Genomic DNA, 12,942 nt, shown 5'->3' with positions numbered 1-12,942 from the left:
GTTCAATTTCAGAAGGGCGTGGTTGTTACCATAGGAACAGGACTGCAGATGAGTTTCTTGAGGCACTGTCCTGTAAGGCTGGGGGAGGGAATTACCACGGCAATTTAGATAACTGACATCAGTGATAAGCAAATGTTCTTTTCAATTTTTGTTGTCATGTCCTAGGATTTATGTATTCATTTATTTGGAGTTCCTTAAGCCCCTGTCAATAAATAAACCCTCAGAAGAGTGGTAAATTATAATAAATGACCATGAGTGTCTTTGACAGACCTGACCTCTGACATCATTAGTGCAGTCCTGATGGGCTTGCTAGATAAGAACCAACCTAAAAGGGAAAAAAACAAAATCTGGACATGTTTGTTTTGAATGGCCCTTGAGGTTTTTAATATGAACATTCGCATCAGAAGAAATGTGAGAAAAATCACATATCTTGGCTGTGTGTAAAGCCACTGGCAAAAATAAAGACCAAGCAGCCAGGTCAAGGAGAGGGAAGAACCCATGGGGAAAAAAAGATTTTTCCAATGCTAGGATCGTAAAAATGAGGACAGAGCTTATGAAATGGTTTGGTATACTTCAGATACATAAATATGCTAAAACTAACTGGAAACTTGATGATTTAAAAACATGTACTTTTATAGAGCACACTTAATGATATTATAAACTACAATTGAGTTGCATCATATTTATAACTTTCATAATAGCCCCCCTGTAAGATATTAATTAATCCTCCATTCTAGTTAATCCTGGTGATGTCATAAAATCTATTTACATGTATTAAGGTCATAGAAGCAGCTCCATACTGAAATATATTGAAAAAATCTTGAGGGCAAGCAAGAACACCTTACAAAACTCCATCTATCTCCTTTTTGGCTAGAGATTTGATAGCAAATCTGAAGACAGAGTTTTAATTCCCAGACATCTACATCTAGGCTTTCCTTTTAGAGTGTTCCTTAAATCCGGCTCAGGGGTTCTCAAACTTTGGAGGGCATAAAAATTACTGAACCATTAAAAAAATTACTGCATCATATATATTTTAACTTCAAGAAATTTCAGAGTTAATTTTAATTTTATTCACTTTCCATCTAATGTACTGACTTCAGGCCCTGGCATAAGTTGCTTCTGACTCCAAGCTACTGGATCTGCTGACCAACCTAAAGCAAAATGGCTTGTTTCAATTTAATTAAACTCAACATAAAAATATTTTAAAAATAACAATAACCTTACAAATAATAAAAACCTTACAACAATAACCTTACAAATAATAACCTTACAAATAACCTTACAAACCTTTGCTAATCCTCTAATAAGAACTCTATTTTGCAAAAGAAGAAATCGAGGCATAGAATTGAAACAGCCCACAGGTTAGCATAAGGGCCAAGGTAAGAACCCAAATCTGGCTCTGGTCGTACTAAACCTTTTTTTTCACGTGGGCTCTTGGATGCTGGAAGCAGGTGGTTGTCAGCTTTTGTTGTTTTAAAATATGATTTTCTTCTGATGTGTAGTGTCCCTGCAATTATTGGTGTTTATTCCTTTTTCCTGTTGGCATCTTTTTGAAGGGAATGATGTTTCTTCTTTAAATATTTACTTATTGTAACATTTTGTGCCAAATACAATGTGATTATCATACATTAACAACTCCATCATTCTAGCATGGTTCTCCAACTACATCAGAGTCGAAACTCCCAAGTTCAGTGTGCCTCTTAGCTTGCCCCACTCTTGAAACAAAAGGTGTAGCCTGGAAGTTGCTTCATTTAGGCATGAAAATCTTATTTTAGCCTTTCTCATGAATATCGATGATAATGTTTCCAATGAAGAGGTGTTTTAGAGTTTAAATAATTAGCATTACCTCATTCAACAACTGAATTGCAAATTAATCCATGAACATATCAAGCCCTTTTCTATTACATCCTTGTCTCTTCTCATTTGAATTTACTAATTAATGCCTGGACAGTACTTACATAGACTGTTGAGGCTATTGCCGGAGAACTGGGATCTGCCCCTTGCTTTTCTGGTTCACCAGCCTTGTGATGTTAGGCAAGTCCCTTCACCACTTGATGCTCTGGCTCCTTAGTATGCAGATAGAAAGGGGTTAGGATAGGAAATTCTAATCAATGATCTGTTTTAACTCCTGGGAGTTAGAAAGGGCATAGACTTGGGGTGCCTGGGTGGCTCAGTCAGTTGAGCATCCAACTTCGGCTCAGGTCATGATCTCACGGTTTGTGGGTTCGAGCCCTGCATCGGGCTCTGTGTTGTAGGCTCAGAGCCTGGAGCCTGCTTCAATTCTGTGTCTCCCTCTCTCTCTGCCCCTTCCCCGCTCATGATCTGTCTCTCTCTGTCTCTCAAAAATGGATAAACGTTAAAAAATTTTTTTTTAAAAAGGGCATAGTCTTGATTTTGATGAATTTAAATCTGTCCGGTGATGCTCAGAGGTCCTGACATTTCTCACATCAGCATATTTGCTTGATAATTTTTCTCTTAGGATACTACTTATAAAAACAGTTTATATTATCTTTCTTAAAAAAAAACTAATCATAAATTCATCATCATTTTGGCTCTTGTCTATTATCTCGATCACATGAAAAGAAAATTTTTTAAAAGAGTAGAAAAATCAAAGCTGTTGCTGTTTATTAGAGAAATGAAGATTTATGTATAGTTTCTGGCTTTGTTTCTGAAATTTCCCAAATTTAAACACACCAAATAGGCTATGTTCAGACATATTATTACATGATTATGAGCCATGTACTTAAGGATAAGTACTTGATGTTACTTCCTACAGTATAAAACCAAGGAAAGTTCACTTCCTTTTTTAAGATACTTGGGCATGGGTTCTCATCTTTTATAATAGTTGAACATCAGCTGAAAAATATGGGCAACCCCACCTCTAGTTTAGAGGATGAGCTTGTGAGAATTAGAAAAAGTCACTCCTTCCCCAAGTCACTTTACCACCATCAGCTGGAAAACCGTTATATTAACAATCCATATCTACAGCCCACACAGCTGTGAATGGAGCCACGGAGAGTCTTACAATGCATAACTTGCACACTGTCCACATAATTGATGATTGAGTGGAAGCCAAATTTTAATCTCAACACTTCTGCTTACTTTAAAATATCACTTCTCACCTTTGGGACTCAGTTTCCTAATCTGAAAAAGGTTGGACTAAATAACCCCTAAAATGGTGTCTTGAGCAATTACAAGATGTTTCCTAGAATAAGGAGCATTTCATTAACTCTTCAAGACATCTAACTATTGGGACGCTTGGGTGGCTCAGACAGTTAAGCGTCCTGACTTCGGTTCAGGTCATGATCTCACAGCTTGTGGGTTCGAGCTTTGCATCGGGCTCTGTGCTGACAGCCCAGAGCCTGGAGCCTGCTTCGGATTCTATGTCTCCTTTCTCTCTGCCCCTCCCCATTCACGTGCTTTCTCTCTCTCTCTAACAAAAACAAATAAAAATCTAAAAAAAAAAAAAAAAAAGCATCCTACTCTTGCTTCGGTTTTCAAACTGTTTCCAACTTGCTTCAAGTTTCAGAATTCACTTAAAGTTTCTCTCCACAATCAGACTTCTTCTAATCTCTTTTCTCCCAGATCAGGAAAATCTCTCCATTGAAAGATCTATGTTCTTTAAAATTACATTTAACAAAAAGAAGGTCGTAGATCACGAGCATCTCCCATGGCGGAAGCACTGCTGTGGGGGTGTCTTCCCCTAGGTGCAGTTACTCGGGCTCCCACAACCAGTGGGGCAAGTCCTGCATCCTCCCCTGAGCCCGGGGCCTCTGCTCCATCTTTCAGTCCAAGACAGAAGGTTTTGGAAGTTGTTACCGATGGAGGTGAGTTTTGTTCCAGACAGTTCTTCTTTAGGCTGTTCCTCCCATTGCAGGACATTCAGTATCCTTGGCCCTTACTCACTAAATACCATAAACAACGCCCTAATCATTATGACAACCAAAACATACCAGCCCTGCCCCGTTTCCAAACACCGCCCTCCCCCCCACTTTAGAAGTGGCACCACCTCTGGTTGAGAAATTGTTTTAGCATCAAGTTGCACTCTGGCCCTGGAAATTTGCCTCTGAAACATGCCACTGCATGGATGCCAGAAGCCACAAAGGCCATAAACCTCTTTCATAGGAGAGCATGAAAGACTATACACTACTTTAAAAAGTGCATTGCTTATGGTTTCTCACAAAAACTGGGCTCTTTGTCTCTGGAATAACTAGGGAACCTGCAATTCAAACACATTCGCTAACGTCACTCATTAAATAATGGGCTGAGCTGACTCTACAAATAGAATCCCTTTAAGAACCTAGAGTCTTGGGGCGCCTGGGTGGCTCAGTCAGTTAAGCATCCAACTTTGGCTCAGGTCATGATCTCACAGTTCGTGGGTTCGAGCCCCACGTCGGACTCTGTGCTGACAGCTCAGAGCCTGGACCCTGCTTCAGATTCTGTGTCTCCCTCTCTCTGCCCCTCCCCCATTTGTGTGTGCGCGCGCGTGCGTGTGTGTGCTCACTTGCTCTCTGTCTCCTGCTCTCTCAAAAATAAATAAAAAATTAAAAAAAAATCTTTCTTAAAAAAAGAACCTAGAGTCTTACTGTTCCTACAGTGTACATCCTAATGACATTGATAGAGCTGTCATTTATCAATTGCTTGCAGTGTATCAGCCCTTTACAAGTCTCATTTCTCCTTTCCACAGTTCTGTGGGAGTAAGGATCCGTGTCCTCTTCCATGGATTAGAACACTGATACGTAGAGAAGTGAAACAGTTTGACCAAGCTCTCACAGCTAAGGAAACGGCAGAGCGAGGATGTAATCTGAAGTCCATGAGAATGAAAAGCTCCATTTCACTGCCTTGGCCAGCAGCTCCGGTGCCTTTTCAGATGGCCTTACTTTCAAGTAATAGGAAAGTTAACTGAAATCCCTAACTTATGAACCAGGCTGTTGATTGGGACACGAAAAACAATTATTTTGCACTGTGTTCTGCCAGAGATGTTATTTTTCATTATTGCTAGGACCGCTCTCAGCAGGGTCACCTCATTAGCCGAGGAAAATGTCCCCTGTTGCTCCGTGAGAGACGGATCAGATGGAGAAGCATAAAAACAAACTCTAGAAAGTGATTCTGTGTTCCCCTCGTTTAGGGGATGGAACAGTAATCCCCTTCTTTTCTGATTTCCAGCCTCCTAAGTGATGTTTTAGTTCTGTAGCTGCAGAAGTGTTCTGAAAAGGATGGAAAAAGTTTTATAGAGTTGCCTTCCAAAAACTCTTTATCAGTGTTTCCATAACAGAATAAATTGGGGTGTTGAACCATTAGTGGGTATACTTAATGCTCTGGTCTGTTTTAAATTTCCCCATGTAGGAAAATAACAGTTTGGCTAGATTGGCCCTAAATGGCTATGAGGAATAACTAGTGGTGAGACTTCCATTTTTTTTCTTAATTTCTATTTTATTTTAGAACAACCTCAAAGCAAACACTTTATCAACTATATTGATACACCTATTGATAGACATCTCCCAAGCCACGTGTCATAGAAACCATCCATAAACCCCTGTCACTTTGCTCCCTTTGCTCTCCATTACCTATAGGAAAACCAAAACAATCTTTTCAAAATTACATTTGATCATGAGATTTGTATTTCATTTAGGATAAAATCAAAATGCCTCATCCTGGCCCACCAGGCCTACAGGACCTGGCTACCCCTCACCCCTCTGAGCCTGCCTCCTCCCTTTTCCTTTCAATCGCTTCCCTCCACCCACTCCATTTTTTTAATGTTTACTTATTTTATTTTGAAAGAGAGAGAGAGAGGAACAGAGAGAGAGGGAGAGAGAGGATCCCAAGCAGGATGTGCACTGTCAGCACAGATCCCAACATGGGACTCGATCCCACAAACTGTGAGAACATGACCTGAACCGAAATCAAGAATCTGATGGTCAACTGACTGAGCCACCCAGGCACCCCTCCATTTTTATGTCAGGACTTCTGCATTCACGGCCCTTCTTTGAGGAGCATCAGTCCCTCATGATTTCAACTTGGCTGATTCTTTCTCACGTTCAAGTTTCAGCTCAAATCCCATTTCAACAAAAAATTGCTCCCTGAAATCCTAAGGTGGTCATCCCTTTATCTCCAATCACATGACATTCTTTTTTTCTATCTCTTAAAATAAATTGAGTTGATCTTATTTATTATTTTTACTTATTTTCCGCTAAACTAGAACACAAGCAGGGACATTTCCCATTTTTGTTTGTCATTGTACCCCGTGCCTAGAATAGAACCCAGTATATAGTAGGCTTCAAGAGTATTTGTTAGGTGAATGAATGAATGAATGAGTTCCAATTCTGTGCCTAGAATGAAATATAGTCCCAGATGAATGCCATAAATTACCAAAATATTTTTGAGTTGTCCAGCTCTACATAAATATGGGAAAGTTGAGATTAAAAGCAAAATTATAAAGTTCCTTATTTATTATTCCTTGGTCTGCTTTCAAAAACAGGCGTTCTGTTGGGAAGTAGAGGTAAAAGCCAAGGCAAACCCAGAACTGCCTCACAGGGAGAAATTTCAGACCATGTTATATCTCTGTTCTCCCTCTCTCAGATACAATTCTTCTGCATACTCCAGCAGGCCCATACTGATTGTGATCAAAATTTTCAAGATGAACAACGGACCATCCCCAGATATCCTATTTTACAGTTGTTGCCAGGCCCTCTAATCTGCAAGAAATGAATATTTTGACACCCCTCTCCTTAATACCTTCCCTACCAGAATGATGACATCAGTTACCTCCTCTCCTCTGCTAGCAGTGAACTCATATTGTCTTACATCTTTAGGTTTCAAAATAAATAACCTTTCTTCTAGTGCCTGTATATGTCCCAGATGTCCTTTTATTGAGTTCACAGAATACAAATGGAAAAAGGTTATTACTAGACAGAAGTGTTTAAAAATGAAAATCAAACCTAATACATGGACTCAGACAACTGGAATAAGAAATATAATATTTATAAAACTGAGTAGGAGGTTGCAATCATTGCTCTAAAATAAAGCATTAAAAATTAATTCAGAGCAAACTTGTCTGTGCTACAGCAAACCTCTCTTTCATTAAGGTAGCACGGCATGTTTCTCCTGAATTACTTCCCCAAATAGGTAAATAGCTTATAAGAGCTGAGTGTTCTGCAAACTACAGAAGATCTACCTAAGGCACGATTTAGAGTTACCTTTGGTATTAGAGCATTACAGACCTTTAATTTTGAGCAAATTAATTGTGATTCTTGCAGGTTCTCTACAGTTTTTGCCCTTGAGCATTACTAGGAAGTTTAATTCGTGTCATCTTCATTTGATTAATCCAAATGGCGCTGTATCATTTGATCAATTCATATGTTATAGAATATTAAATATTAGGAAACTGGAGGTACCAGTTATAAGTTATACCTTTAAATTTTTACATATTAAAAGTTTTAAATTTGTATTCCACATTTTTAAAATGTTTCCCCAGCCTTCTTCTTGACATTATTTTTATCATCATCATCATCACCATCATCTTCCTTCATATCTTAGAATATACTCAAAAGAAAGAAAAATAAAAAAGGCTAGTGTTACCTGTGCATTTATTGTTGAGATGAGGTTTTTATTTTTCCCAATTTACACTATTCCTCTGAAGCCCTGAAATAAATAACCTTATAACCTCTAGGCCCTATTGATTTTTGAGTGATTTCAAATAAAAAGCATCCAGTTTCCGTTGCATTGAGAAACTGCTCAGTCCCTGGGCAAAACCTATTGGATTCCTATTAAACGGAGGAACAAGAAACAACCAAAAATCCAAAAGGTGGATTTGAGATGGAGGGAGGAAGGGTGGTCTCAGCTCAGCTCAGCTCAGCTCAGCTCAGCTCAGCAAATGGGTATTTAACCTTTGACCAATGATGACAGGTCTTCTTTAGTTCTATTAGACCAAGAGCAAGCTGTTATGATTAAATAAAAAAAGAAAAAGAAAAAACTGCTTAGAGCCTTACTGAATATGTCCTGGGAATTAAAGCATATGGCAGGGATAAGGAAAAAAGATTTTCCTTATGCTAAAGACCCTTGATGTCTGAAATAAATTAGATCCATTAGAGTTTATGCTCAATAAAAGAAAGACTTTAAGCACTCCAAAGTTAGTGACTCGAGACCAGTTTTGCTCTGAAATTCAATCTGCCTACTTATTAATTCTTGGTAAGGCTCCAGAGCAGACAGGAGATGCAAAATCATAATTCTGTACTGAACCAGAATTTTAAAGGACCACAGGTTTCTTTTCCTTTTCTTTTAATTAAACCATTTTTCATGCTTCTTATTTTGTTTCCCTCATTAATTTGATTTTGTTCCCATTTTTGTTTCATTTTTTTGTTCTTTTCAAGGTTTCCTTTATCCTATCTCAACTGAACAGCGAACCCAGAATGAATATGGATTTTCTTGTAAGTTTGATGTTTAGTTTTTATGTTGCTGAATAATCATTTAACATTATTGCCCCCAGTTCAAGTTTACCTTTCTTTAGATCACAGATGTGCACACAGGAAATAGGCGCCTAATATATTCTAACATGAAAAACAAATTAGATTTTCACCACCGAGGAGAAGAAAGAAGGGTCATTTCAAGCCTCTGCCAGCTTTAAAATCTATCAGTCTACCATTCAAAGCTTCAGTCCCAATAGCTGACAAACCATATCATGAAATGTGCTGATCTAATAAAGGGCCGGGTTCAAATGCTAAAAAGTAAAGGGTTGAGAAAATGCAGATCTGTTGAGTTAGGAAGCACGAATGTTGGGTAAGTAATTACAGCCTGATAAAGTAAAACCCTAAGGATTTAGATGTAATGTTCTGGCTGGAGTTCAGAATACTGCTGCAGGACCTCAGATATTACCCAGCAGCAACGTCCGGTCAGCCCTTGGAAAGCAGTGCTCATACAACCAAGAGTATTTGGGCTGTCACTAGAATTCTGGAAAGATCTGTCAATATTGACTTAGTTGATGGAAAAGTTGATATTCTGGAAACTTTGGGAAAGATAATAGTTAAAAAAGAAATGTCTCTCACATAGAGTATATTTAAACACAAAATGCTGAAAGAGAGCAGTTTCTAACAGGGAATCCCTTTAAACTGTCAACGTGTCAAAGAAACCGTGACACAAGAGTTTGGGTGAGCCACTGGCAATCTAAACGATGAGTCATTTCCCCTACATAAACTATGTGGCTGTGAGTCGTAGTGGACAGAATAGGGGCTCTTCAGCTTTTAGGAGGCCATGGGACTCACATATCTGAAAACTCCCTTCCTCCAAACTGCACGTGTATATAAAATTGAGCACAAAAAGGTTGTTCTTGACTATTTGCAATACCCGTGTAAAATCACCTCTTTTATAGTGAGTGGAGAAGCTTTGGTTACCTCTGCTGAAAATTTTTGTGGGTCACAAAATACTAAAAACAGAGACTTAAAGGTGTCTGTGGGGTTCTGGAAAGGTTTAATCTTGTTCGTTTTGTTTCAGTTATCAGCTTCTATCACCTTTTGCAGTTGGAGCGAAGTATGTTCTATGCCCCCAAGGCAAGATGAACATTTACAGGAATTGCCCTCTTGCTTTACCCAGAAACAGATCTCCCGACCGATTGCACACCGTGTTGGTCAAATGCTCAATTGCCTTCTAGGGTAGTCTGACCTTTATGATCACTGAACCAGGCCTTTATCTTACTCTGCACCATACAGACATTTTGATTCGGTAACAAGTGGCTAAATGTAAATCGCTGACCAGAAACCATGAGACCCTCATAGTTCTCAGAGGTAATACTGAATCTGTATCAAAAGTCTGGTGTTATCAACAATGACCTCTGCTCTCCAAATCTTCTGAAAGCACATCTTTAAAATCCAATGTGTTTGCTCCTAGTATTTATTTTGCTTAGTTACATATACCGTTCTCACCCATCTGTTCACTGATTTAGGGGAAAGTGAGAAGAATGTTATTTGTGGGAAGTAACCTTTTGACTTGAATGATACTTAAAAACATATTCTGATTCAATAAATATACAGATTCAGAACATGCCAGGTATTTCTAACAGGATATTGATGTTTATTTTTTTAGAGAACTATCAGTGAATTCAAAGCAGCCTTCCAAACTTTTCCACCTGAAATTAGTAATGAACTTTTTTTCCCCTATGGGTTGGGATGGTTTTAGTTCCAGTTTCTTTTTATGCCTTCTAATAAATGGTCTGTTATGCTGCCCAATTTAAGATAGATTAGTGGGTGGGTAGATGCAGAGTGAGAAACGAAAAGAAATCAGAGATAATTTTCCACTGAAAGGCCACAGTCGTTTTATATAGCTTTTGAAATAGATTTGAAATTAACCTATAAAAAAGGCAATAAATGTCGGAAAAAATTACTGACAATATGTATGTGATCTGTGGGAAATTTCTCTAAGCAGTTGGTCCAATGTTTCCTTGTCCTCTCCAGCTGCTCCCGATTCAGATGATGTCGCTCTGTATGTTGGCATTGTGATAGCTGTGATAGTTTGCCTGGCCATTTCTGTAGTTGTGGCCCTATTTGTGTATCGCAAGAATCATCGTGACTTTGAGTCTGATATTATTGACTCTTCGGCGCTCAATGGAGGCTTTCAGCCTGTGAACATCAAGGCAGCAAGACAAGGTCAGTTAACGTTGCACTCCACACCTGTGATGTATGCATGTGACCAGCATCCCTGTGTGGTGCCAAAATCGCGGACTTTTAAGTCATGTAGTTTAGCCAGAGCATTAGCTCCATAAAGACATGGATTTGGGTCAACATTACTTCAGACAAAATCAGGGTCATTACTCTGTTGACTTCATTCATATAACAAACTAGAGGTGACGAGATGCACAAATCATTTTTTTGTCTTAACAGGTTTCTATGTCATACTTTTAAACTTTTACTTTAAAAGAATACACAGATTGGTTGACTGATTTCCTACATCCCCGTCCATTTTTTTTTTTTTTTTTTTTTTTTTGCCTTTTGACAATACAGCTTGCATAGCTATGAATATAGTGGTCTACAGATGACCTCAAATCCAGTATAGACAAGGAAAACTATTACCTAAGTCATTGAATGCAGATCACTGTCTTCGAATTCAATCTGTTGAAATAGCTAAATACCTTAGGAACAATGAGTAGACTTCAAGGCAAAATACAGAATGAACTCGTCTCCTAATTTGTAGCCAATAAAAAAATGGATTGTAGTTATCTCATTGCCCTGTTTTCAACAGAACCTTAGAGTCTAAACATCTCGAATATTCATTTGTTCATTTGTGTTTGGCTCAGAAAGTACCAAGGTGAGCCTGATTAGTAGAAGTTACCTGAATGGAGAATGCAAATGGACTTCCTTTCTCTTTCTGACTCAGATCTCCTGGTGGTACCCCCAGACCTCACATCAGCTGCCGCCATGTACAGAGGACCTGTCTATGCCTTGCATGATGTCTCAGACAAAATCCCAATGACCAACTCTCCAATTCTGGATCCACTGCCCAACCTGAAAATCAAAGTGTACAACACTTCCGGTGCTGTCACTCCTCAAGATGACCTGTCTGAGTTTGCATCAAAGCTGTCTCCTCAGATGACCCAATCTTTGTTGGAGAATGAGGCGCTCAACGTGAAGAATCAGAGTCTAGCAAGGCAGACGGATCCATCCTGTACTGCATTTGGCACCTTCAACTCTCTCGGGGGTCACCTGATTGTTCCCAATTCAGGTAATTCCTAGAGGTTGAAATCACATAGATCTTGAGAACGTATGTTTGTACCCAAATCTTTTTTTTTATCTGTTTGTTTTCATTAGGCCTGAAAAGTTAGTTGGAGCCTAATCTAACCCAAATCTACTTTTGATGTAGATCAACATTACTTCAGAAAAAATCAGCGAAACCATTCATCTTCCTCCAGCCAACTCGGAAAACACTTCCTCTAGAAATATTATACTCACAACTTTCTGCCAAGATTTAATTTGGAACTGTCATTGACCTTCTTTTTAATAGAGCTTCAGAAGGCAACGGCAAGCCAGAAGTGCTCACCGTTGTCATCACACTTTAAAAGGACAAATTAATTAGAAAACATATTAGTTGGTTCACTTCCAATTTACTGTAGGAAGCAATACTTCAGAATACTAATTTTGAGATCAGAGAACATCATAGTAGACATCAAATCTTCATTTATTAACTTAACTCTTTATTATACGATCTTCCACCTCAAGGTATTTGTAAGGTACTCGCTCCCTCTTCTGATCAATCTCTCTGGAATCACAGCCTCATTATGTGTAGTGTGTATCTGTAGTATAATTGAGTTTTCAGCTTATTATTTAGTTACCTGCTTCTACAGCATAAGTGCCATAAAGGACTTCAATGGTAAATTTAAGTTAGTGACTGATAATGTTTGATTAATGTTTGATATTCATTTATCGGTATTAGCAATGGGTTTTTATCTATTGGCCATAAGAGGGTTAAGGGATTCTTCTGTGACTCTACCTTAGCTCTTTTGACAATACAGCAATAAGAAACAATTTGATTGACCTGAAGTCCTCATGTGGCATAAGAAAATAATATAATGTAAAAATAGCCATACAGCCAAATAATGTACAGAACCGATTGGTCTGCAGATCTGAATATGAACTCATCTTTGATTCTTTCTCTTATTCAGTCCCTTATTTCAATGCCTTGCCAGTTTGTCACACCATACCTTTAAAAGTATATTTTAATAAATTAAAATACTTATGGGAATCTCATTTTTCCTTTTATCTATACATTTTACGTAGCTGAGATTATATGTTATATATGCTTTTTTTTCTCCTTTTTCTCTTTAATTCTCATGCTATTGTATACTCTTTAAAATCATGATTTAAAATATATTTCTAAAAGTCTATCAGATGGATAGATCAAAATATGCTTTATTGTTTTTTATTGTTTAAACATTATATATTCTCAAGGCAGTTTTTTTTT

At 38.2% G+C, this 12,942-nt stretch overlaps 1 protein-coding gene across 4 annotated transcripts in view; it reads left to right on the top strand.

The window, feature by feature from the left end:
- UNC5C (unc-5 netrin receptor C) overlaps positions 1–12,942 on the top strand; it is a 364,440-nt gene that overhangs the window by 306,299 nt on the left and 45,199 nt on the right. For 3 of the 4 annotated variants that reach the window (XM_060654604.3, XM_060654601.3, XM_060654606.3), the window contains 3 exons: positions 8,370–8,426; positions 10,443–10,634; positions 11,362–11,706. In XM_060654604.3, the coding sequence (XP_060510587.1) occupies positions 8,370–8,426; positions 10,443–10,634; positions 11,362–11,706 (594 nt within the window). The remainder of the gene's footprint in view (positions 1–8,369; positions 8,427–10,442; positions 10,635–11,361; positions 11,707–12,942) is intronic. The other variant, XM_060654602.3, reaches the window with a different exon arrangement.

This window comes from Panthera onca, chromosome B1 (assembly GCF_046562875.1).
Source record: "Panthera onca isolate mPanOnc1 chromosome B1, mPanOnc1 haplotype 2, whole genome shotgun sequence".
Taxonomy (NCBI): Eukaryota; Metazoa; Chordata; class Mammalia; order Carnivora; family Felidae; genus Panthera; species Panthera onca.
The sequence above is the reverse complement of the archived record's forward strand: the minus strand, read 5'-3'. Positions and strand labels throughout refer to the sequence as shown.